The 27,436-nt window shown below is 51.0% G+C and overlaps 1 protein-coding gene across 1 annotated transcript; it reads left to right on the top strand.

Moving 5' to 3' along the window:
* Positions 1 to 3,257: 3,257 nt before the first annotated feature.
* Positions 3,258 to 9,549, top strand: LOC120646775 (squalene monooxygenase SE1-like). The gene is made up of 8 exons (XM_039923235.1): positions 3,258 to 3,825; positions 5,404 to 5,515; positions 5,600 to 5,774; positions 7,415 to 7,583; positions 7,653 to 7,871; positions 7,978 to 8,253; positions 8,334 to 8,612; positions 9,134 to 9,549. Exons 1-8 carry the CDS (start codon positions 3,559 to 3,561, stop codon positions 9,239 to 9,241), a joined length of 1,605 nt encoding a protein of 534 aa, XP_039779169.1. The 5' UTR covers positions 3,258 to 3,558; the 3' UTR covers positions 9,242 to 9,549.
* Positions 9,550 to 27,436: the final 17,887 nt, after the last annotated feature.

Below are 27,436 nucleotides of genomic sequence, written 5' to 3'. Positions count from 1 at the left end.
CGGGCGGTGCGGTGCGGTGGTTTTCATGGTCACCCTCGCACGTGATACGCGTGCTTGCTTTTTCTGGAGCACAGGACGTGCGTGCTGTACTGTACTGTACCGGACAAGGACACAACGGGCGCTTGCTACAGTGGGCTCGGGCGCACATGGCAGGCCACCGCACCGCGAGCGCATGTGGATGTGGATCCGTCCTGTCCATAACTCCCAAAAACGACCACCTAGCTACCCGCCCGGATCGTATTGTTCCTTTAAAAACTAGTTAGGTTAGTCGTATATCTAACAATATCCCATACCTACTCCCATTCGAGGCAGCCCATGCCCTAGTTCATCCGTCTAGCCGCTTGCTTCTGCTTGCATTGCTGATCCGTGCTGTGTGTTGCATTGCAGCTTCTTGTGCAGTTGCATGACGAAGATGGCAATGCTGATCGGTGGTCGTTGACCAGTGGTTTTTGGGAGGAATAAAAAAAACAAACACGTGTGCACCACGTGGGGTGCGGTTGGTACACTGTCACTAACACCACTGGCGCACGAGTTTTTCTGATTCGATCGCTCGCATGCATCCAAATCTTTGGGACCATCCCAAACATTACAAAAATTGTCCCTCTGATATTATTATAGACATCACAGGGGGATGGATCGCTGATTGCCAGCGGCGCGTGAGACGGGCATCTCGAGTACTCCTACCTGACACGGACATCGCGTCTCAACAAACCCGCCAAAAGTCGTTTAAAAAAATCGAACCATAAAATAATCGCGAAAAAAATATACATCGTAAGTGCAGTGATTAAGCCCGGCTGCAGCCTGCAGCTGCCAGGAGGTCCGGTGGTGCGATCTGGAAACCAGGCAGCCGGACATGGGTTTGCCCGCGCCGGATTCGCGCCCGTGACCGTGGCGCCGAGGCCACCGGATCCACCCGTGCTCCGGCGAGGCGGGGCGGCGCCCGCAGGCTGGAGCTAGCCGCCATGGCCTGGCCTGGGCGCCCGGTGGCGGCAACTCGTGAGTTGGCGCGCCGTGGACCAGCTGCATGCGCGACATCTGATTCATTTCTCACCGGCTCACCGCCGTCGTGCCCACCACGCACTCCCGATCTGCCAGCTTCGGTTCCACCCATGGTTTTCGTTCGCCTCCTTGGCGGTCGCCGAGCCCGGCGTGGGGCGCTACGCACAAAACAGGAAGTGTGGTTGCGGTAGCGGTTTGGGCATGGTGTCCTCATGTGTAAACCGGCCCTGTGGCAGTTGGTGTGTCACGGACTACTCGCGGCCTCTTACGTCTGGCCTCACACTGCTGGTCTCGAAATCTTTTTGCTTGATTGTGATCAATTCTTGTTCTAAGGCAGTTGGACGGGTTGAATTGCGTGGACGAGATGGTCCCATCGGATTGACGCTCGTTTGGAACATATGAGTTTCGTGAATAATCCACACATGGACTAAATTGCGTGAAGATTCTTGATTGTTCTTGGATCTGTGCTTGTCGGAGAGCATATGTTTTTTGTTGAAAGAATCCACGCAATTGGATGATTTTAGAGTACCTCAAGAAGATTAGGGGACCGCTAGGAATACATGAATTTGTAAATAATCTCTAAAAACGATTCTTGCAACAAAAGCACCGTTGGGCCACGTCATCTAACTTTTGCTCAGTCATCGAATTTCTCATCACGCACTGCAAGCTCCTGAAGTCCATTCATCTCTTCGAAAATAGGTCCATAGTCTTTGGGTAAATTTGATATCTCCTGTAAGTACTAGTGGGAGTGTCATCGATATAGTTACCAAGAGAGTAAACTAGATAATCAAGTCACTTCTCTCCAGGGAAAAATTTTCCGACCGGAAAATCCAGATTTCGGAAAAAATTTCCGTTTCCGGTACTACCCGGAAACTATTTTCCGGCGAAATTTCGAATTTTTCGGTTTCAAAATTCAAAAAAATTCATAAAAAACGAAAACCGGATTTCGTTGCTTTCCGGTCGGATTTTGGTGCTTTCCGGTCAGAAAACATTGTTTTAGCAATGTAAAAAAATATTTTGGTATATATGGTATTGCAAAGGAACTATTACACATGTATATATAATTTAAACACGAAATATCCATTCAAATTCCGTAAAAACAATATATCCCTCACATGACTAAACACATATAGATCCGTATATGAAATAGAAATGTAAACTCTTAATAAATATCCCTCACATGACTAAACACACATAGATTCCGTAAAAATAATATATTCCTCACATGACTATTACACATGTTGGGTTTATTTAGCAAAATATGTCTTATATATGATCAGCTTGTATAACTTGGACAATGGACTTGGTATTGTATTATTGCAATGAACCTATGGCTTGTATGACTAGGACAATGGATTTGGTATTGTATTATATTGGATTTAGATTGTGTGTCTTGTATGGACAATTGGACATACATGTTTTAGGTGAATCCTATTAATATTTAATGTGTGAAATATTTATTATGCTTTGTGAACTGTTATATATGCAAAATTAGACGAAGTGCTGTAAATTTTTTAATTTTTCCTCACTGATTTTACAATTTCCGATCACCAACAACATTTTCCGGTCGGAAAACACCGAAATCCGGTCGGAAAATGTCGAAAATCAAAATTTGAATTTCAAATGTTTTTCGATCGGAAAATCCGGAAAATTCCGGAATTCCGGAAATTTTTCGTTACCGGGGAGTACCGGAAAACTGGTTTCCGACGAAAAATTAAACCCTGCTTCTCTCACATCTCATGACACTCTCTTCCTCTCTCTTCATAGTGAGGCTACCACATCAGTAAAATTAATGATCATGATACTCTCATGACACTTCCACTAAAATTGACATTAGAATGCTCAATTGTAGGCAACCAGCTCTATTTTTTAGCCGTACGTAGGCGTCGGTTTAGTTTTCTAGCTATTCTTAGAGCAATGTCAAATAGCATCATCATTACGTGTAAGTCATCTTAAGTTCTGTTAAGATTGATTTCTGTTTAGATTAGATTAGAATAAAGAAGGAACCAGCATAGATGAGCTGTAAAGTTATATTTATTTCAAATTGGATTTTCTCCGTGGAGCGGAGCTACGAGTATTATAGATATACAACCATACGCGGACCACAGAGCGTACAATATTTATAGTGACATTTTCAGCCCTTTGTTGTGAACACCGCCTCCACAAGTCTACAACAAAACCATGACTAACAGAAAAACTGCAAGAAAATAACCAAATCTTCATACAAATTCGGAGAAATTCAGAGATCCAGCTAACCAAAGGTCCAAAGCCCGCCGGCCAGCTAATGCAGACATGGCTGAGACCTGAGAGCGGCCACCTCCTCCCCTCTTTTCCCCATAAAACGCGGAAGAATCTCGAAGAGCCCGCTTCGTCCCATCGCCCGCCCCGCTCTCCTCTGTCTCCGTCTCGCCTCGCCCCAGAGTCCCAGACGCATCAAACCGCTCTTCTCCTGTCCTTTTCTCCCCTCTCAACCCCAAAGAAGCCGCACTCGCAAAGGCAGCGAACGCGCCGCGCACCGGAAGATCCCAGAGAGCGGCACGAGCGGGGCCCCATTGCGGCATGGCTGCTGTGGCCGCCGGCGCTGGCGTCGGGCTCCAGCTCATTGGCGCCGCCGCGGCCACGCTCCTAGTGGCGGTCCTTGTTGCCGCCGTGCTGGGGCGCCGCCGCCGGCCGCCGGCCCGGGCGCCTCTGGTGGAAGGGAAGCCCGCGCCGGAGGATGGCCGCGCGGTCGGCGACGGCGAGGGCGCCGCCGGTGACGGTGGGACGGACGTAATCATCGTTGGCGCCGGGGTAGCTGGATCTGCGCTGGCATATACGCTCGGAAAGGTGTCTCATTTGTCTCATCCTTCTCGTTCGTTCGTTCGCATCGTTTCACTAGGTGGCCGAAAGTTGGGAACTTTTTTTTTAGATTGAAATCGCTAGCTTTCATCCGTTTTAATTGGCTACTCATTGCCTGGCGTGAAGAACAAGGGCTCGTATCTGTTGGAAGGGGAACGCAATGTTGAATTTTGTTTGGCTTGACTTAGGGGCAGGGATCAAAATTTTCTCATGAATAGAGAACCCAACAACAACTTCTGTTCTGCTTGCATGCTTCGATTTAGTTCTACAAAGTCGTCCGCTTTTTTTTCCCTCTATGATCTGATGAGATTAGATTCCAGTTGATCTTTCCGTACAAAGTTTTGTTAACAGTTTTGATCAGTCTCAGAGATAGATTCAAAACAGAATAGAGCTGTGATTTTTATTGCAACTTACGTCGGTGAACTTTGCATGTTGACCGTGTCTGTGGAAAGCGAGGTTTCTGTCCCAGTCACTTTTTCTTGTGGACGTAGAATTCGTGTGGCTTATGGCAGGTAGGTGATGCCAAATTTCCTTGTCGTGCAACTGTGAGTGGAAAAGTCCCCCCCGCCAATTAAAGCATTCTTGCAATACTTGCTCACCTTGTAAATTCTTGGTCTCTTGCCCACAACTTTTGGGATGGGGAATGAAGGAGCTGAGGGGGGAAAGGGGGAGAAAGCAACAAAATGCTAAGGGAAGATCATACGTATACGCTTCACACATTAGTTCTCTTGAATCATGGACACTAAAAGGTTATGTCTAGTAAAGTGATTAGTGGTGCCTATTGTTTTCCATAATTCTATATCGAAGTTGTAAATTAACCTTTGAAGACAATGTTTCTGGAGCACTTACAAATTTTTCTCAGATGTAAATGGCAGCTGACTCAACACAGTCCTGTTGTGCTCTTTCTCACCATTCATGAATTGCCTAACTAAAGAAAAGAGGAATGTCCAATCAATTTTATGACCTACTTAACTTCACATAACTCCCAGCTGCCCGAGAGTGATGTATCATCGATACAAAAATGTGGGCTGATCCTGTTACTTGAGTTGACTGTTTCCCATTTGTCTACAGATAATGTTCACACTAGAAATGGTTATATGTATGAAACAAAGCAAGCGATAAAGCTCCTTGCCCACACGAAGTAATCTTTTTCCATTTTATGGGCATTTTCTTTATGCAATATGCCTTTTGTTCAGTTATGATCTGCAAGGAGCTGGGAAGAAAATTTTCAGCTGACTACATGTATGTCTAAGACCATGTTAAACTGTCTACCGATTATCTTTGTATACCCAGCTTAAACTGTAAGGCAGCATACTAGTACTATCTGAATTTAAATAGTAATGCCTTAGACATTCTATTTGGCTTGATTGGTGTGCGCTGCGATTTATTTTCTCCCATGCCTATTTGCAGTTATTGCTGTGAGAACTTAGTTTCATCTAGATCTGGGTATAGTTGTTTATATTGTACTATATTGTTCCAGCTCTCCTCTCTTTGTTTTACCAGGCAACTTTATACAATATTCTGTAGCTTTTTGTTTCTAATCACCTTTGTTTGTTGGGAATCCAGGATGGCCGTCGGGTACATGTTATTGAGAGAGATCTGACAGAACCCGACAGAATTGTGGGTGAACTGTTGCAACCTGGGGGTTACTTGAAATTAATCGAGTTGGGCCTCGAAGGTAAAGCATACACTGGGTTCCTTATTCTATTTTAGTGCCTTTTCTAAAGTTACTAGAACCATACTAATTTTTTGTTCTGTTCAGATTGTGTGGAAGAAATTGATGCCCAACGTGTCCTTGGTTATGCTTTATTCAAAGATGGGAGGAACACAAAGCTCGCTTATCCCCTGGAGAAATTCCATTCTGATGTTGCTGGTAGGAGCTTTCACAATGGAAGGTTTATACAAAGGATGCGTCAAAAAGCCGCTTCTTTGCCCAAGTAATATCTTTAATCCCTATGTTTTATATATTTATAATTTTGCATCATTATTTGGTATTGTATATGCATGTTATTGAGACTGGAACCAAGCATCAAACTGATGAGGCTCTCGGTCCATGGTTTTATTGGTCCGACCAGTCCGACAGCTGGTTCAAACCAGTTAAAGTAATATATGATTGTCCCCACAAGTGCATGCCGGCTCTAGTGGTGTGTGAGTAAGCTACAAAGCTCCAAGGTCTTAGGTTCGAACCTCAAGGGGACTTTTTGTTCGATTTGGGCGGCGCACAACCCCAATCTTTTACTGTTTCTTACATGTCCAATCTTTAACAGGACATGATCGGCCAAGGTCCTGCTTCCGGTTTTGCCGGTGGCACCACCAGTTCGATCCATTCCTAAAACTGTGTGTATATTACTCCCTCTGTTTCAAAATGTAGGTCGTTTTGACTTTTCTAGATTCATATATTTTGCTATGTATCTAGACATATATTATATCTAGGTGCATAGCAAACACTATGAATCTAGAAAAACCAAAACGACCTATATTTTGGAACGGAAGGAGTACTTCTGTTTTCAAGTTGTAAAGTCAATTCTAGTCACCTGCGCACTAAATGACGAATCATGTCTAGTCAACAACTAGGTACAATTAGTCGGTTGGCTAGTCCACCAAATTGGTTCAGTCTTCTCAGTCTGTCTATTGACTAGTCGGTTGGCTAGTCCACCAAATTGGTTCAGTCTTCTCATTCTGTCTATTGACTGGTCGGTTGGCTATACCTGTCTAGATCTAATTAACCCATATATTGAGAGTGTTGACATCTTGCAAAGCATGGAACAATGACTAGAGGGCAGAATAGATTAGGAGGTGATCATTTACTTGTTTTGAACCCAACATGTAAAAACAACCAAAGAACAGAGTAGAGCAGTGGTGACGGCGCAGTGCATGAGAAGGCAGCCAGCGGGAAAAAATTTCCCTCTCCCTGCTCGTGCTTGGCTACATGAGCTGCCATGTGTAGCCAAAAACAGAGCTGCAGTGTGTGAAGTGAGCCTTCTTACCAAACCCAAGTTACGGGCTGAATCTCAGACTTGACCAACTAATTGCGACTAATCAAAAGTCAATTGGCCGACTAGTTGACTTGGTTCTCAGACTTGACCAACTAATTGCGTCTGGTCAAAGGTTGATCGGCTGACTAGTTGACTTGGCTAGTTAATTATCAAACTAATCAAGTTGATGCACAAGACCGGTGGTCAATGACTGACTAGTTGATTAATCATTGACTAATTGTGATTAGTTGGATGATTTGAAAGCACTTTACTGTATTTTCATCTTTAATTTGTTAAGAGTTCTTTATTTTGGAGCTCTTTGTTTGGTGTGTTCTAGTTCTTGTTGTTCCCCCTTTTTCTTTTTCTCCATTCTTCAAAAAAAAAAAGAGACAGGAAGAGGCAGACAGCCACCCCGCATTGCACTAAGGAGGCAGCGAGACTCGAACCCGGGCTGGTTGCTTGAGAGCACGCTCTGCTAGCCGCTTAGCCCGCGAGAGCCTCGCTTTTCTCCATTCTTCATGTCTTCATCTTTGCATAAATTGTATTATTTATGAAACTGCTTGTGACATGCTAATATTTAATGTACTGTTATTGTCATTCAGTGTCCAATTAGAGCAAGGAACTGTTACATCACTTCTTGAAGAAAATGGTACCGTTAAGGGTGTACAATACAAAACCAAGTCAGGTGAAGAACTAAAGGCTTTTGCACCTTTGACGATTGTATGTGATGGCTGCTTTTCGAATTTACGACGTGCCCTTTGCTCTCCAAAGGTAGTGTTTCACATTATATTTATTGTTGAATTTTGTGGCCTGTGGATATTAATCGAAATATGTTCTTAGGTTGATGTTCCGTCTTGCTTTGTTGGACTGGTCTTGGAGAATTGCCAACTTCCTCACCCAAACCATGGGCATGTTATCTTGGCCAATCCTTCGCCCATCCTATTTTACCCAATAAGCAGCACTGAGGTGCGTTGTTTGGTCGATGTCCCTGGTCAGAAGGTGCCATCCATAGCAAATGGCGAAATGGCAAATTATCTCAAAACTGTTGTTGCACCTCAGGTACTTTCCCCCCTTTTTTTTCTAAAAAAACATTATTTTTTTTCTCATTTTAATCTTCATTGACCATTCCTACTAGATGCCATAATCAATGCTTGTATTTTGTCAGATTCCTCCAGAAATCTATGACTCTTTTATAGCGGCCATTGATAAGGGAAGCATAAGAACAATGCCAAATAGGAGCATGCCAGCTGCACCACATCCAACACCTGGCGCACTTTTGATGGGGGATGCCTTCAATATGAGACATCCTTTAACTGGTGGAGGAATGACTGTTGCGTTATCTGACATTGTTGTCCTACGCAATCTTCTCAAGCCTCTTCGCAATCTGCATGATGCATCTTCTCTGTGCAAATACCTTGAATCATTCTATACATTGCGGAAGGTCAGTTTTTTGTATAACCATTAGTTACCTGTCTTTCCCGTGATGTGATTTGTTTATTTAACAAGCTGTCATATTTTCAGCCGGTTGCTTCAACTATAAACACATTGGCTGGTGCTCTGTACAAGGTCTTCAGTGCCTCGCCTGATCAAGCTAGGAATGAGATGCGCCAAGCTTGCTTTGATTACTTGAGCCTTGGAGGTGTCTTCTCGAATGGGCCTATTGCTCTACTTTCTGGTCTTAATCCTCGGCCATTGAGTTTAGTTGCACACTTCTTTGCTGTTGCTATCTATGGTGTTGGCCGACTGATGCTCCCTCTTCCTTCACCTAAACGAATGTGGATTGGAGCCAGGCTGATTTCTGTAAGTCTCTCAAATCTTCTATTTCTGTAACTCTGTGCTTTGGTATGTCACGGTGGCATCCTGTGGCAGACTGGCAGCCATAATTTATCATTGAATAGGAGTTTAATATTAACATCCAGGAAATGAAATGAGAAAACTACCTGCTGTGTCATTCCATCTTTTGACATTTTGTTTGGCCAGAACTATCTGAAACTTGGTAGTTTCGTGAACACCCTTGTATAATTGTCCAGCATTTTAATTGTGTGTCATTTGGTAAAACGTTTGTGTAATTTGGCCAGCATTTCGAGATATGCTGCACATACCCCTTTATTAAGTTGCAGTTCTAGCTAGGACGGGTATTCAAAAATCTTGTTTTAGTACTATGTGCAGGCAGAATACGTCCATTCCTAGAGCAAAACATATGTACGAATCATCTTCTCTTGGTCTATTTTACTCCAATATAGGCATATGTCTTGCATAGAGAGCTACTCTTACTAGTTATACTAGTTACGACCTTTTCTAACTGAAAATTTTCTCTGCAGGGTGCATGTGGCATCATCCTCCCTATCATCAAAGCTGAAGGTGTGAGACAAATGTTCTTCCCTGCTACCGTGCCTGCATACTACCGGGCTGCTCCTTCTGCAGAGTAAGCTGGAACTAGGAACCGACTCTTTGCTGCTGATCTGATGGCAACTGCTGTTTCACGGATGGCATTTTTCCTGCCTTAGTGGTCGTTCGTCGTCATCGTTAGCCGGTTGTTCGTGCTGTCAGTGGAATCAGAGGAACCTGTATAGTGTCTGCAGCAGGAACCTGTTATTCGAGTTAGAAATGTGTTGGGTTTCTTCCGTACGCATGTCGATTCCTGCCAAGTTGTATATGATTCTGTTGAACTAGTGAAGAGATACGTCGTTCGTCGTCTTCCACGCTGATCAAACTTAATTGCTCGCGGCCTGCTGAATGACATAGGTCTTGTGTGACCGCTTAGCTGTATGGTTGGCGAGCTCTTTTCTGGCTTCCAGGCAATGGACTCCGTTGGCAGATGGCGCCCTGGCAGCAGCCGTAGTGCCATGTCTCCTGTGCTGGAAACTGGAGTGCGCAAAACTCATTGATCCTCTGGAGGGAAATGGACTCTTTTTCTTTTTAACAAAATTGTAGAAATAACCGTGTCCCAAACAGGCAGTAGATAGATATCGTGCGAGACTAAGCAAATAGGACCTTTTCGTTCTAATCAAGGTGGCCCCGTCGAGATCATCCATTAGAACAGCTCTGGGATACTCTGCCCCTCGAAGCATTACAAATTTGCACGATAGACCTTCGTTGGCTCAAAGTCATAAACATATCAACTTAAATATATCAATCGGAATATTAGAAATGCTTCACCTTGGACAAGAACCCGAAGTACATTTATGGGCGCATTGCACGGGAATGCCATAGCCCATAGCTCAACAACACCAGGCCATAATATGACTCCTGATATAAAGCTTCAGATGTTTACCAGTTGTTAGAATCTATCAATTTCGTTCGCGACGCTCCGCGCCTTCTCTCGCAGATGGACCCTAAGGAACAGCTAATTATGCTTACATGGAAATCGATAGGACAAAGTAAACATTGGTGGCGCAAAGCTGTCTCAACGCAGAAGCACTTTCTCGATATGGAAATCGACTAGTTCTTGCTGGTTTGGAACCAAGTTAAGGCCGAAGGATGCACTCGCACAAGTCAGTCGTTTTAGCTATTTGCACGCACCTGCGGCCTCGATAAGCTATAACTTTAGAGTAGACCTGGCGAAGGAAGATGGCTAGCCTAAAATCTCTACTTTAACTACAGAAATGGGACTAGCAAATACTGAGACTGCAGGGAATGTAGTAATGTATATAGTAGTTGTCGTGGTGTGGCAAACCACAGCCGGGTGGCGGAATGCACCCGTCTAAGCCCAAATGGTGAGTACTCGGGGTTAGCTAGGATTAGTTCGATCTCGCTCAAGAACACGATGAACACAGCAGGTTTAGAGTGGTTCGGGCCGCCGGAGCGTAATACCCTACATCCACTGTGTGTTGTATTGCCTTGCCTCGAGAGAGTCTGCGAGAACTTGGTGCTGAGTCCAGCGTGCGTCTGTGTGTGCTCTAGAGAGCCTTCGGTGTACAGCGAGCGCCTCCCTTTTATATCTCAAGGGGGGCGCATACATGGTCGTTGGGTCCCGACAAGTGGGCCCAACTGATGCAATATAATATAACGTACTGTTCATACATTATGGCATTGCAGGCGAAGGAGATCTCTCTCCGGGATTTCCTTGCCTGCTACTGGAATCCCCCGTTCAGCATGACTAGGCGCTGTCTTGTCGAAACGGCGCCAGGCGTAGCCAGCGGCGTCGCCTGCCACGTAGCTGAACGAGCCGTGTAGCTTGCGGCGTAGGCGGCATGATGGAAAAGTGCCGTAACGTCGTGTCCAATTAATGCGGCAGACGGGCTCTGCACGGGTGCGGCGCAGGCGGCTGCACTGTGTACCTCGGTAATACGCGGTCCACAGTGAGGCCTGTCAAAGGCTGCCTCGCGTGCCGCCGCGGCAGAGCACACCTCAACCACCCGCATTGAATGAGGTGGGTGGGCGAGTCTTCCAGTGGAGGACTTGCGCCCGCGCCCGCGCCTGCGGGACACGTGGCGGCTCCGGACCCCCCCGGTGATATGTTAGTTCTACGCGCGTGGGAGGTCCGGACGGGCACGAGGAGGTCCCGGACCCCTATGGGAGGTCCGAGATCTCGGCGGTTGGTTCAGAGCTTCCCTTCCTCAGGGACACGTGGCTTCTCCGGACCCGTCCCAGAGTGGGGAGCGGGTCCGAGGCCGTTGGCCCGGTGAGGTAAGAGCCTGACCTGTGGGCCCCGGCTGCTCCGCCCTTTATCGCGTAGTTACGGATGACTACGCGAATTCTGTCTTGTTGCAGTAGAAGTGGGTATCCCTACTACAGGGTACCGACAGTGGCCCCTGGGCCCACCTCTGGGGAGGTACGAACCCGCAGGTGGGGCCATTACTGCGAATTGGCTCTGCATAACCTGAAGCCTCTTACTGCAGGGGTCTTGACCGGCCTTGACCATCCGTCGGGTTGTTTGCTACCTCATCACATCGCAACGGCTTACTGACTCGTGGTCCCCACGCTCAGTGGTTCACCTAGTCACGCGCGCGACGTTCGACATTGTTGCGGCCGAAGTAAACGGGATATTTACCACAGGCGCAGTTCTCGAAAAGCTTGGTCATGCCAGTGCTTAATACGCGCACGTCAGCTCAGCTTCCTCCTCGCTTCGCGCGCGGGCGACGGTTCAGATCCCGCCTTTTCACACCTTTGTTTGTTACCCTCTCTCCCTGACAGGCGGGCCTGGGCCCCCTTATCATGGACTGGGCGGTTAACACCAGGTGCGGGCGTCGCTTGGGTTCCAGCGACGGTTCCGGGGCGCGCCAGTTGGGTCAGGCTTCATAAAGGGGTGAACCGCATACCGCGGTTACTTTCCCGCATTCGCATTCTTCCTTCCAATCTTTGCGCCCCTTTGCCTTCGCGCTTCCTTGCGCGTAGCTTCCCCGCGTAGATTGCTCCTCACCTCCATAGTGAGATGGCATCCCTTGCTCATCCCCGCCGTTTTCAGACCGAGGAGGAGCTGAGCATGGTGCGCCGCCTGCTTGGGTGGAGTGCACAGGAGACTGCTTGGGGGATTCGAGCAAGCTCGGTTCCCTCGGCAACCTGCGTGTCGGGGAATTTGTGCTGTTCATCTCCCACATTTCCACCGACTTGGGGCTGCCGATCTCCTCTTTCTTCCTGCTGCTGCTGGAAGATTTCGGCCTCCAGCTTCAACACCTCACGTCGCACTCCATCCTCCTGACGGCCATCTTCGTGCACTTGTGCGAGATGTTCGTGGGGGTGCGGCCCTGCGTCATCCTCTTCCGCCACTTCTTCATCCTGGTGAAGTCCGGGAAGGGCAAGGACGAAGTGGGGGCGTACTACTTCCAGTCGAGAAGCGACCAGCGGACGCCGTACATCCCCGAACTTATTGGCGGGAAGTGGGCGGAGTGGCGACGGGAGTGGGTGATTGCCACTACCGAAGCCAACAAGCGCCTGGCCTTGCTGACGGGGAACCCGCCTCCGACCGTCTGTCCTGGAGGGCCAAGCCGTCCCTGCTGCCGGATTTTGACTCCGTGCTGAGCAAGATCAGGTTGCTGGCGAAGAGCGGTCTCACCTCGCTGCACATGCTCGGAGACTTCCTGAAGCGCCGAATCGCCCCCCTGAAGCAGCGGCCGCGTCCTGCTTGGAGCTTCACCGGCACCAACGACTGCAGCAGGACCCACCGCGGAGAGGGGAGCGACCTGACCCAGTAAGCCCTGGAGGTCCTGGTGCGGGCGGTGATAGGGGAAGTCTTCATCCCGGAGCACCTGATCCTTCCCCAGGGTGTTGTCCCCCTCTGCGAGGACTCGCGCCTGAGGACCGCGGTGCTGTCCACCCTGCCGACTCTCGACGATGGTGGGCTGGCCGCACGCCAGACCGGAGGCGACCCGGACCGTGGGATCCGGATCCTTGGTGCGTCCGGGGAACAAGCCATGCCGAACGTCACGGGGTCTGGCCCCACTGCCAAGGGCAAGCAGGCCGTGGCTAGAAGCAACGCCACGGGCGGTCCCAGCCAGGCCCGGAGCAGCTCCGGCGCGTCATCGGGGGAAGCGGGCCGGCGCAGGTTGCACCGGGGCGACGGGACCCCAGTTGTGGAACCCGCCGCGAAGCGTCAGAGGTCCGCTGAGGATGCAGGCCAGGGTAGTTCCCGGGCCTCCGGCCCTCGCGGGGCCCCTGGAGTAGCGGCGCCGCCACCACCAACGCCGGGGGATGCCTCCCCCCCGGCAGCAACAGCAGCAGCCGCCGCGGGAGCAGCAGCAGCAGGCGCGGGGTGCGCCGCCGCAGCCGTCGCGGGAGCAGCAGTAGCAGGAGCAGCCTCGGGTTGCGCCTCCGTTGCCGCCACGGGAGCAGTGGCAGCAACAGAAGCAGTCGTCGAGCCTCCGTGGACGCTGGAGACCCGACGCTTCAGGGTTAGTGTTATGCTATTCACTCCCCTTATTCTCGGTGCTCTGTTTTTTGCTGAAGGCTTCTTCTCTTTGTTCGCCAGGGCTCCTCGCCCAAGCAGTTCTTCCGCCGCCGCTGGTCCGTCAGCGGGGGTCCAGGCGACAGGGGCCTCGGCGACGACGGCGGGTGCGACAGCGGGTGCAGGGAGCCCGGGTGCAGCGGTCTCCGCTAACCCGGTGGCACCCAACACGGCTGCGGCTGGTGCACCATCACCAGGCGCCGCAACGCCCGACACAACGGTGGGCGCTATGGCGGGTACGGGGAGCTCGGGTGCGGCGGCTTCTGCTAGCCCGGTGGCGCCCGACACGGCGGCGGCAGGTGTACCAACGCCAGGCGCTGCTACGCCCGACGCAACGACGACAGTTGCACCAATGCTAGGTGCAGCCACACCCGACGTGGCGACAGCGGATGCGGCAGTGCCAGGCGCAACCGCACCAGACGCGGTGGCCCCAGAGGCCTCGGCTACGGCGACCGTCATGCCGACACCAGACTTGGCGTCGGCGAGCGCAGCAGCGATTGGCGCGGCAACGGCGAGCACGGCAGCAGCAGGTGCGGCAACTGTGCGTTCCTCGGCTCCTGAGGTCCCGACGCCTGTACCGGACGTCCCCTCCTCCAGTGCTCAACCTGCGGCAGAGGAAGAGCAGGAGGAGGTCTCTGGCAGGCGGCTCCTGCAGGGTCCCCCGGAGGAGGAAGCAGCTCCCCTCCCCCGGGTGCTGGTCCGGGTCCGGTGGTCGATAGAGGAGGCAACCTCTTCCGCCGAGGCGGCCTTCCGGCGGGAGTGGACTGCTCTGGAGAGCGAGCGCCAGTGCCTCTTCGACCAGCACACCCGCCTGGAGGCGCACACAAAGGCCGAAGCCTCCCATGCTGCGGAAACTCGGTCCAAACTCAAGGCTGACCAAGAGGCCTACCGAGCCAATCTTCGGAAGGTGTTCGACCGAGACTTCGCAGTAGCGAGCCGGGAAACAGCCCTGGAGCCGTGGGAGGAGACTTTTGCCCAGGAGGTGGCCAGACTCGCAGCCAGGGTCTCGAGATCTGTAAGCAGGAGCTGGACAAGCTCTCTGGGACCCTAGCTGGATGGCGGAAGCAACTGGAGGAGAGGGCCAACAAGCTGGCTGTTGCAGAGTCGGAGCTGGAGGAGGATAGGAAGTCCCTCGCTAAGCGGGAATCCCATGGCACCAATATGGAGAAACAGCTTGAGCGCCAGCGCGAGGCCGTCAAGTCTATGAAGGAGACGGCGGCGAAGAAGGCGGCCTGGCTCGAGGAGAGGTCCCGCGAGGTGGAGGCGGCCAAGGCAGCTCTGGACACCCGGGTGCAGGAGGCGGTCCAGGAGGCGGTCCAGGAGGCGGTCCGGAAGCTGTAGGAGGACCAGCGCGTGGGGGCCCAGCGAATTGCCAACTGGGCGAGCAAAGCGAGCTTAGCGTTGGTGCCACTTGGAATGAGCCCAATCCAAGTGGCGGAGCCGCCAGCTTCGATTGCTGACGCCCTCCCAGTGCTGAACTCCGCTTCAGATAGGCTCCGGCGTCTGGAGTCGGTCCTTGCTGGCCAGCTTGAAGCCGAGGGCCGTGAGCTGATCCGGATGGTGGCGGAGCACATTCTGACCTGCCTCCGGAGCCACGACCCGGCCATCTCGCTAGCCCCCGTGGTCGATGGTCCTGTGGCGGAGATGGAGGCCGCCGCCCGGGAAAGCGTGCGGGACGTCGTCGACTTCGTCGCCGCCTACTTCAAGCGGGAGCCTGCAGACTTCTGAGCTGTTTGTCAATTGCTGGTTTGCGGTATGCAGCACCCCGGGCGCCCTGGCCCCCTGGCAGATAGGTTCAGTTGTTTGGACCTATCTACCATCCGAGCCGTAGAAGACACTTTGGACCCCCGTATGAGGTTGAGCAAGCGTCCTTGGCACAGGTGTAGCATAGATTGCAAGTCGAACGAGCAACTTATCCCCTGTGTAGCTGAAAGAACTACAGAGAGGAAAATCAAATTCACTTGTGTGGTAGCAATGATACTGCAACTTAGCTGTTTGACAAGAGTGGAAGTCCGCGCGGGGGCTAGAAAGGCAAAATTTCGAGAATCGAAATGCGATATAAAATTTTGACACAAAGACAGAATTGGGCAAATCTTTCCTTTGTAACTTGATGTACATGGCTTGCGCGATGGATGCCAGAGGCCGGGTTTACGAGGGCGGACCCCAACCGCTCTGGGCGCACGCTAATTCTATCTTATTACAAAGGAAAAATTCATTTCCCTGCTCTGCCTAAGTGTAAAACTTACGCAGATGCTCTATGTTCCATGGGTTGGGCAGCGGCACTCCATCTTCTGTGGCAAGGCGAACGCATCCGGGCCGGCATACTTCTGTAACCTTGAAGGGCCCCTCCCAGTTGGGGGAGAGTTTGTGGAGCCCTGCTCGGTTCAGGATTCGCCTTAGGACGAGGTCGCCAGCCCGGAGCTGCATACTATGCACGAACCGTTGATGATAGCGCCTGAGCGCCTGGTTGTAGCGTGCATTTCGGATTGCTGCTAGCCACCTTCGTTCGTCAACAAAGTCCACATCATCGCGCCGCAGTTGTTCCTGCATGGATTCGTCAAAGGCCTGGACCCGTGGTGAGCCCAGGTGAATTTCTCGGGGAAGGCATGCTTCAGCTCCGTAGACCAGGAAGAATGGAGTCTCCCCGGTGGCTCGGCTGGGTGTGGTCCGGTTCCCCCATAGTACGCACGAAAGCTCATCAACCCATTTGGCACCGTGCTTCTTCAAGCAATTGTAGGTGCGAGTCTTGAGTCCCCTAAGGATCTCTGCATTCGCTCTCTCAACTTGTCCATTGCTGCGGGGATGTGCCACGGACGCAAAGCATAGCTGGATGCCAATGTCCTCGCAGTACTCTTGGAAGAGTCTGCTTTTGAATTGGGTCCCGTTGTCCGCGAAGATGCGGTTTGGGACGCCAAATCTGCACACAATGGACTTGAGGAATGCGACTACTGATTTCTTAGTGATATTCACCACAGGGGTAACCTCCGGCCACTTTGTGAACTTGTCGATGGCGACATAGAGGAACCGGTACCCGCCGACGGCCCGGGGGAATGGCCCCAGGATATCCACGCCCCACATAGCGAATGGCCATGAGGGCGGGATCATTTGTAGAGCTTGAGCCGGTGTGTGTATTTTCTTTGCATGGAACTGGCATGCTTTGCAGGACTTTACCAGCTCAGCCGCATCCTGGAGTGCTGTCGGCCAGTAGAAGCCATGCCGAAAGGCCTTACCAACAAGCGTGCGAGATGAGGATTGACTTCCACACTCGCCTCCATGGATCTCCGCGAGCAACTCGCGGCCCTCTTCCTGGGAAATGTACCGCATGAGGATACCATTGGTGCCATTGCGGTAGAGATCCCCTTCTACCACCGCGTAGCATTTAGCCAATCATACTATGCGCTCAGCGGACACATCGTCATCAGGAAGGATATTGTCTTTCAGGTAGCCCCGGATTTCGGAGATCCATGCATCGGGATTTCCCTGAGCAGGTGGGAGTGGCTCTATGAGGTCTCCAGGATCCTCGACCGAGCTCACAACCAAGGGCGGGCACCACAGGTGGAATGCCGCCGGGACTGCTAGCTTCGAGGTGCTAGCTTGATCCCCTTCACCCAGCTCAGCAAGCTGGGCGGTAGGTCTCAGCAACCGTCTTTCAGAGACGCTCTCGGGCACGGATGCCCAGGTAGATGCTCTCGCGGAGAGATCATCTGCTGCGGAGTTGAGTTCCCGGGGAACATGTTGTAGTTCCAAGGCATCAAAGTCCTTCTCGAGCTTCCTCACGTGGATGAGGTATGCCGCGAGCTAGGGATTGTTGCATCTGCAATCCCCTCGGACCTGCTTGATGATTAGCTGAGAGTCCCCCTTCACCAGAAGCTGCCGGACCCCCAGAGACAGGGCTTGTGTCAGGCCAAAGATCAGAGCTTCGTACTCGGCCATGTTGTTGGTGGCCTTGAACTTGAGGTGCACCATGTACTTCAGCTAATCTCCGTTTGGGTCGATGAGGACCACACCAGCCCCGGCCCACTTCTTGCGGATGGACCGGTCGAAGAAGAGTGTCCAGTGGGGCTCGGTGAAGACTGGTGTCCTGATTTCCGGCTCCGGGGTCCGGCGTTGAGGTCCGGACCCCCAGAATTGCTCGGGGAAGGAGTCCATTCCGCTATGAAATCAGCCAGGATTTGACTCTTGACTGCATGGCGAGGCTGGAAGTCCAGTTGGAACTCAGCCAACTCTGCTGCCCACTTGGCGATGTTGCCCGTGGCGTTGGAGTTGTGCATGATCGCTCTTAGCGGGTAAGAGGTCACTACGACAACTCGGTGTGCCTGAAAGTAGTGGCGCAGTTTCCTGGACGCAATAAGTATGTCATAGATAAGCTTATGCGTCTCAAGATACCTGACCTTTGCCTCGTGGAGGACTTCGCTGACGTAGTAGACTGGCTTTTGGATGATCCGGACCCTGATGACCGGGTCCGGCTCGCTCTTATCCACCACGTCAGGTCCTTGGGCCCCCAGCGGTTCTGGGTTCCCATTGGGACGAGGCTCCTCCGGACCCCCTTGTCCGGGGTCCGGACCTTCAGACAGAGGTGAGGCTGACGGCCCCCCCGAGTCCGGGGTTCGGCTCACCATCTTTGGCCGGGGAGACCCTGGTGTCCCCCTGGCAAGCTTGCTCTGTCCTCTCGGCGACCAGCACCATGCTGACAGCCTCTGCAGACGTAGCAAGATATGAAGCGGCAGTGAGGTGAGATGCTGCTTCAGCTCCTGGAAGGCTTGCTCAGCCTCTTCGGTCCAAGAGAATGGACCGGACCTCCTCAATAGCTTGAAGTAGGGGATGGCCCTCTCAGCCAACCTCGATATGAAGCGGCTAAGAGCGGCGAAAGATCCAGTAAGCTTCTGGACGTCCTTGGTGCGGCCAAGAGGCCTCATCGCTTCGATCGCCTTGATTTTGGCTGGGTTTGCCTCAATGCCTCGATGTGAGACTAGGAAACCCAACAGCTTCCCTGCTGAGACGCCGAAGATGCACTTCTCGGGATTCAGCTTCGTGCGCGTGGCGCGCAGTCGGTCGAAGACGAGGGACAGGTCCTCAACTAGTGTTGACCCTACCTTAGTCTTGACCACAATGTCATCAACATACACCTCAACAATATCTCTAATTAGATTACAGAAGGTTTTGTTCATAGCTCATACAAACATGGGTAAGGCATTACTCAGACCATATGGCTTTACAATATAGCAATAAAGCCCTTCTACCGTTACAAAAGAAGTATGCTTCCTATCCTCTCTAGACATCTGGATTTGGTGGAAACCAGAGTATGCATCTAGGAAAGACAAAAGGTCGCACCCGGAGGTGGAGTCCATGATCTGATCGATATGTGGGAGAGGATAGGGGTCTCTAGGACATGCCTTGTTGAGGCTGGTGTAGTCGATGCACATCCGAAGCTTCCCACTGGTCTTTGGGACGACGACCGGATTGGCCAACCACTCGGGGTGGTGGACCTCCTCGATGAAGCCAGCATGTAGGAGCTTGCGAACTTCTTCACGGATGAAGTTCTACCGCTCCACAGACTACTTCCGAAGCTTCTGGCGCACCGGCGTGGCGTCAGGGTAGATCCTCAGATTGTGCTCGATCACTTCCCCGGGGATCCCGGGCATCTGTGACAGTTCCCAGGCGAACACGTCCACATTTGCCCGGAGGAAAGCAATGAGCGCATCTTCCTATTTCTCCTCCAGGTTTCCCGCGATGCGGGTGGTTCTGGAGGAGTCCGCTCCGATCTGCACCATCTTCACGGGAACATCGTCCGGATCAGACGGCTGAACCTTAGATGCCTTTGCAGGCGCCCTGGGTTGTGAGGTGGATGGGTCCTCCTCGGAACATGCAGCCTCTGCCGCCAGAGCATGCAGTTTCTCAACTGCAGCGACGGCAGCGGTGTGGTCACCCCGCACGGTGAGGACACCGGTAGGGGAAGGCATCTTCAAGACCAAATACCCATAATGGGCAATGGCCATGAAGCGATAGAGAGCCGGCCGACCAATGATGGTGTTGAACGGGAGGTTCACCTCCGCAACATCGAACTGAACGCTCTCTGTGCGAAAGTTCTCCTCGGTCCCGAACGTGACCGGCAGTGTGATGCTCCCCAGAGGGAACACCGGATGTGGGCCCACTCCGGAGAATGGGCGAGAGGGAGTCAGCTTGGACTCCGGGATCTGCAGCTGCTTGAATGCTGCATAGCTAATGACGTTGAGGCCGGCCCCTCCGTCGATCAGCACGTGATAGAGCCTGACATTGGATATGACAGGGGCGGTGACTAGAGGTAGTACACCGGCCCCAGCCATATTCTCCAGGCAGTCGGATGGCCCGAAAGAGATGGTGGTGTTCATCCACCTGTGGTGCGGCGCCGCCTTCGGGACCCCCGGCTTCACCGAAAGGACCTCTCGGCGAAGGGTCTTCACGTCCCGTCGGGAGACAAGCTCCTAGCTTCCGCCGTACATTACGTACAGCTTCTTGCGGCGGTCGTCGTTGTCGGAGTCGGAGTTGTCGTCGTGGTACACGCCCTTCAGCTCCCGAGTGGGGGATTGGTACCCCAGCTCCTTCTCCCTGGCTGCGGCCCCGCTGTCGGAGGCCTTCTCCTTACCAGGCCGCTGGTGAGGAGGCGGTGAGCCATCCTTGGAGGACTGCTCATGCCGCCCACTGACCCGCTTCGCGAGCTTCTGGATCTCGCGGCAGTCAGCGGCGCTGTGGCGAGCGGTGGGATGCACCGGGCATGAACCTCCGCTGCCACCTTGCGGGCGAGGGCGTTTGCCATGAGCATTCTGGCCCCCAGCCGCTGCCACAACAGTTGTTGCCGCAGCTGCAACGGCTGGACCGCCAGGTTGCGGCTCCCCGCGACTCCGGTTCTTGTTCTTCTTCTTCTTGCCACTGCCCTGGGCGGTAGCTCCGGAGCTACCAGCTTTGGTGTCTCCGTCTTGGGGGGGCTGAGTGCCATGCGCGGCCCTGGCATAATTGTCTGCCAGGGAGAAAAGCGTGGTAACGCTTTCCACCTTGTGCGTCGCCAGCTTCTTGAGCATCTTCTCATCACGTACCCCCTGACGGAAGGCAGTGATAATAGACGCGTCAAAGATACGAGGAATGGTACCCCGTACCTTGGTGAAGCGCGAGATGAATGCCCGGAGCGTCTCCCCGGGTTTCTGCCTCACGGCGTGGAGGTGAGCCTCCACACCATGCTGCTAGTATGCACTGGCGAAGTTCGCAGTGAACCTCGCACAGAGCTCTTCCCAGGACATGAAAGTAGCTCGCCATGATGGCGTTGTTACCACCAGATGCTGTGATGGCGGTAACGTACACCTGCAGGGATTCCGACGGGTTAGTGGTACCGTCGTACTTCTCCGGCAGATGCGGGCGGAACTTGGACGGGCATGCCACCGCGCGGAGGTGATCTGCTAGCACTGCGCAGCCCACCCCGGCCACCAGGGTGCCCGCCTGTATCCGGGCGTTCACCGGAGGCTTGGGTGTTGCCACGTCCAAGTCAGCATTGAGGTTGCGGCCCTCAATGTTGAGACAGCGCTCTCGCGCCCTCTCCACGGAGATGCGGGCATCCTCACCCGCGCGCCTGCGGTTGAGTTCCGCCCGCAGGTCTTCTGTTCGTGCACCCCTCACTGTAGGGGAGCGCACGGATGCAGACGCACCGCCCTGACGCCGGTGGTAGGATACCACCGCGTTGCCAGGCGGAGGTCGTTGCCCAGTCCTTGTAGAACTGGGGGAGGCCTGAGCCAGATGGAGGAGACGGTCAACGTTGTCCCGCCACTGCCTTAGGGCATCTGGCGAGGCTGTAGCAGCTGGAGGGTTGCAAATCAACTCCCTAGCCGCCGCCAGCGCTCCACCGCTCGCAGCTTGTGAGGGGGTCCTTGACGGGCGCCCTTACTCTTGCCGGCGAGCAGCGCGCGCTACCGCCGACGACAGCTGCTCCACGGGCACGGTTGCCCTTGGAGCAGGAACGCGAGAGGCATGTGGCATGGAGGACACCACACCTTCTGTCATCTCCATGTCGTCCACTCGAACCATGGAGACGAGCAAGAGATGAACTGCTACCAGCTATTCCCCTACCTGGCGCGCCAAATGTCATGGTGTGGCAAACCACAGCCGGGTGGCGGAATGCACCCGCCTAAGCCCAGAGGGTGAGTACTCGGGGGCAGAGCATGCCTCAACCACCCGCATTGAATGCGGTGGGTGGGCGAGTCTTCCAGTGGAGGACTTGCGCCCGCGCCCGCGCCTGCGGGACACGTGGCGGCTCCGGACCCCCCTGGTGGTATGTTAGTTCTACGCGCGTGGGAGGTCCGGACAGGCGCGAGGAGGTCCCGGACCCCTATGGGAGGTCCGAGATCTCGGCGGTTGGTTCGGAGCTTCCCTTCCTTAGGGACACGTGGCATCTCCGGACCCGTCCCAGAGCGGGGAGCGGGTCCGGGGCCGTTGGCCCGGTGAGGTAAGAGCCTGACCTGTGGGCCCCGGCTGCTCTGCCTTTTATCGCGTAGTTACGGATGACTACACGAATCCTGCCTTGTTGCAGTAGAAGTGGGTATCCCTGCTACAGGGTACCGACAGTATTACATAGTATCTTTATATTTAGCCCATCAGACCCATGGCCCAAATGTCCTGCTGTACACATAGATATGTATACTTAGAATTCCATCTGAATAGAGTTGGGAATGATATTCGCATCTTCTACATCTTTCTAGCATGGTATCACAGCTAGGCCTTCCACTGTCGCCGTCGCTGCCGTCACCATCGCCGTCTTATCCTGGCTGCCGGCGAGTGTCTTCTGCATCGATGTTTTCTTCGTCGCATTTTTTTTCACCCCCAACTCTTCTGCATCCAGCTGCCGTCATCCCACCCTGGCGATGTTGCGGCCGCCCATCCTAGTTGTTGTCGCGGCCTTGCCTTGCATCCTTGTTGTCGCCGCGTCCATTCTTCTGGCCGCATCTCAGCCTCCCCTGCGGGCAGCTTCCCAGGCTCCCCTCACGGGTACTCTGCTGCTCCATAATCAGAGTTTTTTTTGGGAATTGCATCCATATCAAAAACAGAGACATTAGTTGCTGCTTTAAGTTCTGAATATGGGTTCAACTCCTGCTGCATCTAGCTCTATTATGCCACCAATTACTTTTGCTGCACCAGTGCTGGATATCAAATTGAGTGGTCAGAACTATCGTGAATGGGCTTATTCTTTTAAAATGCTTCTTCGTGGGTTACCTACCACTGATGATTTAGCTTCACATCTTACTGATCGTCCACCAAATGCTACTGATACAGAAGCAAAATATTGGAGGCTTGCTAATGATCGTATAATGGCTATCATGGCTATGAGTGTTGATCCCACCATCAGGTTTTGTCTTGAGGATCTCACAACAGCCAAAGAAATGTGGGATTTTCTCAAAGAGAGATATCAGCGAAGCAGCTCTGCTCTCCGCTACTCCACTCTGAAACAACTCCATCATCTGCAACAACAAGATATGTCAGTTGAGGAGTATCATGCTGCATTCATTAAGTTATCAAGGATTGTGTTGCTAGGGATAAGTATGAGCAGCAGAATAAGATGTTTCATTTTGTGATGGGCCTTCGCTCAGCATTTGAACCTATTCGTGCTCAGCTTCTTGGGCGTTCTACTTTACCTACAATGGCTGAGGCACTTTCAGCTGTAATTGCTGAGGAAACACGTCTTCGCACTATAGATGCTCCTTCCGTTGTTCCTCAGCACTCGGTCCTAGCAACACCCAATCAATATGCTATTATGGACAACTCTCGTATCTTAAAAGAGAAGGCTAAATGCAAGCATTGTGGTGGCAAAACTCACCCCGAAGAGCGTTGTTTCAAGAAATATCCTCATGATGGAGTTTCGAGCAAAGCGTGCAACGTCTCAAAGAGGTGCTGTTGCAGCTACCTCTCCTTCTTTAGTTGTGCCTCCTAATGCTACTCCAGCAGCCTCTCACTCTTCCACACCAGTTGGTGCTTACATGTCTGGTGGCTCCATTGCTTCAGCTTCCGTTTCAGATACTTCTGCCCCCTGGGTCTTGGACTCAGGTGCTTCTTTTCATATGCCTTCTGAATCTCAGTTGGTTTTATGCCAACCCCTTACTACTAGTCGACAAGTCCAAACTGTTGATGGTAGTACTTGCCTGGTTACTCATAATGGTAATCTTGCTACTTCTGATTTCACCGTTTCAAATGTTTCCACTGTGCCCCAACTTTCTATGAATCTTATGTCGGTTGGTCAGCTTACTGACATGAACTATTTCATTGGGTTTGATGATACCTCTTGCTTTGTTCAGGATCATCGAACTCGAGCTCTACTTGGTACTGGCCGTCGCCATAAGAGTTCTTGTGGTCTCTACATCCTTGATCATCTACATCTACCGTTGTCTTCATCAACATCTCCACCACCATCACCATCAGCTTTTGCTTCTCTTGCAGTTACCTTCCCTCAGTGGCATCATTGTTTAGGTCATTTATGTGGCTCACGTCTGTCCACCTTAGTTAAACAGGGTGTCCTTGGAAATGTGTCTATAGAACCTTCTTTTGAATGTACTGGTTGTAAGTTAGGAAAGCAGATACAACTGCCTTATCCCAATAGTATCTCTAGAATCCATAATCCTTTCAATCTTGTTCATTCTGATGTGTGGGGTCCTGCTCCTTTTGCTTCAAAAGGTGGTCATAGATTTATGTTATATTTATTGATGACTACTCTCGCTATACATGGATCTACTTTATGAAGCATCTATCACAGTTATTATCTATATATCAATCCTTTATTCGTATGATTCATACTCAATTTTCGTCTACAATTCAGATTTTTTGTTCTGATTCAGGGGGGGGAATACTTGTCAAATTCTTTTCGTCAACTACTTGCATCTGAAGGCACTCTTGCCCAATTATCATGTCCTGGTGCTCATGCACAAAATAGTGTCGCTGAGCGAAAACATCGTCGTATTATTGAAACAGCTCGTACTCTTTTGATTTCATCATTTGTGCCCACTCACTTTTGTCCAGAGGCTATCTCTATTGCAGTCTATTTAATAAATCTTCAACCCTCATCTCATCTTCAAGACAAGTGTCCTGGAGAAGTTCTCCATGGGTCCCCTGCTGCTTATGATCATCTTCATGTTTTTGGCTGCACATGCTATGTTCTTCTTCCTTCTCATGAGCGCACCAAACTAACTTCTCAGTCAGTTGAATGTGTTTTTCTTGGATATAGTCTTGAGCATAAGGGGTACCATTGTTATGATCCTTCTGCTCGTCGTATTCGTATTTCTCGTGATGTCATCTTTGTTGAGTCTCGTCCTTATTTTTACTCATCCATATCAAAGTCACCACCTTCCAATGAGTCTCTTTCTTTTCTTTCTTTACCTCCTATCTACATAGATTCAACAAACTTTTCACCACCTACTCCATCTATGGGTTCTATCACACCTTCACCAAACATTCAAGCTTCCTCCGATCTTCCTGCTTCTTCACAACCTATTCCTCCACGCCCTCCTATTCATTTTCATTATAGTCGTCGTCCTTGTGTTCCTTCAAATAATGAGCCATCTTCCACTCTTCCTAATTCTTAGGCTAGTACCATTGATCCCCCCGCTCCTAGTTCTCTATCCAATCCAGTCCCACATTACAATCTTAGAAACCGAGCCACAATTCATGCACCCAACAGGTTTGGTTTTCTCGCTACTGGTTCTATTATTACTGAACCATCTTCTTATAAAGAGGCTGTTGGTATTTCAGCTTGGGAGCAGGCTATGTCTGAAGAGCTTGCAGCTTTGCAATGTACTGGTACTTGGGAGCTTGTTCCCTTACCTGCATATGCTGTTCCTATCACATGTAAATGGGTGTACAAAGTTAAAACCAAAGCTGATGGTTCAATTGAACGATACAAAGCTCGCCTAGTTGCTCGAGGTTTTTAGCAGTCCTATGGACGTTATTATGAGGAGACTTTTACTCCGGTTGCTCATATGACTACTGTCCGAGCTCTCATCGCTGTGGCTGCTATCCACTCATGGACTATCTCTCAACTAGATGTCAAGAATGCCTTTCTTCATGGCGATTTACATGAAGAAGTTTACATGCATCCACCCCCAGGTGTTAAAGTACCTGATGGATATGTCTGTCGCCTTCGCCGTGCTCTTTATGGCTTAAAGCAGGCACCTCGAGCTTGGTTTGAACGATTTGCTTCGGTTGTTAAGGCTGCTGGTTTTACTCCCAGTGATCATGATCCAGCTCTATTTGTACATGTTTCTAAGCATGGACGTACATTACTCCTACTTTATGTCGATGATATGCTGATCACTGGTGATGACAATGAATATATTGCCTTTGTAAAGGCACGTCTTAGTGAGTAGTTCATGATGTCAGATTTGGGTCCCTTGAGCTACTTCCTTGGCATAGAAGTCACATCAACTTCTCTTGGCTTTTATCTATCCCAACACAAATATCTCCAAGATTTGGTAGCTCATTCTGGTTTGACTGATACTTGGACTGTAGCAACACCTATGGAGCTTAATCTTCAGCTACGATTAAATGATGGTACACCACTTCCTGATCATTCCATATATCGTCTCATAATTGGCAGTCTTGTCTATCTTACTATCACAAGACCAGATATTGCTCATCCTGTACATATTCTTAGCCAATTTGTTAGTGTGCCCACCTCAGTTCATTATGCGCATTTGCTTCGTATTCTGAGGTATTTGCGGGGGACAACATCACAATGACTATTCTATGCAAAATCCAGTCCAGTTCAGCTGCATGCTTATTCTGATTCCACATGGGCAAGTGATCCTATGGATCGCTGCTCTATCACTGGTTACTGCATCTTCATTGGTACTTCTCCCACTGCATGGAAATCAAAGAAACAAAGTGCAGTATCATGTTCTAGTGCTGAAGCAGAGCTTAGGGCTCTCGCTACTACAACTGCTGAGGTAATTTGGCTTAGATGGTTGCCGGCTGATCTTGGAGTTTCATGTGATGCCTCTACACCACTTATGTGTGACAACACTAGTGCTATTCAGATAGCAAATAATCCATTCAAGCATGATCTGACCAAGCATATTGGTGTTGATGCAGCTTCTATCCGATCTCATTGCCAAAATTTCACTATAGATCTCAAATTTGTTCCATCAGAACTTCAAGTGGCAGATTTTTTCACCAAGGCTCAAACAAAGGAACAACATCGTTTCTACATTTCCAAACTCAATGTATCTGATTCTTAAATATTTTTCACCTTGAGTTTGAGGGGGGTGTTAAGTGTAGTAATGTATATAATAGTACATAGTATCTTTATATTTAGCCCATCAGGCCCATGGCCCAAGTGTCCTGCTGTACACATAGATATGTATACTAGGATTCCATCTAAATAGAGTTGAGAATGATATTCACATCTTCTACATCTTTCTAGCACCAGTAAACTAAGATAGTAATATGATCCCATCGAGGAACCATGCATGAGGACGTCAGGGTTGTCTCCCGAGGTGCAGGCCCTATATTGGACTCATCTTCATCCAATCATCCCATCGAGGAACAACGGGGGCTGTTTTCTGTGAAGTCTGCTTATCACAGGTTAGAGGACAAATGTGAGCAGGAGAAAGTGAGGAAAATTGGTTCATCAAGTTCGGGGGGAGCAGAAGGAGAGGACAAAATATGAGGGCAGTTGTGGAAACTAGCCTGTGCACTAAAGGTGAAACAATTTCTATGGCGCCTAGCACATGACAGCTTA

This window comes from Panicum virgatum, chromosome 9K (genome assembly GCF_016808335.1).
Source record: "Panicum virgatum strain AP13 chromosome 9K, P.virgatum_v5, whole genome shotgun sequence".
Taxonomy (NCBI): Eukaryota; Viridiplantae; Streptophyta; class Magnoliopsida; order Poales; family Poaceae; genus Panicum; species Panicum virgatum.
Note: the sequence above shows the minus strand (reverse complement) of the source record. Positions and strands in the feature narration are given on the sequence as shown.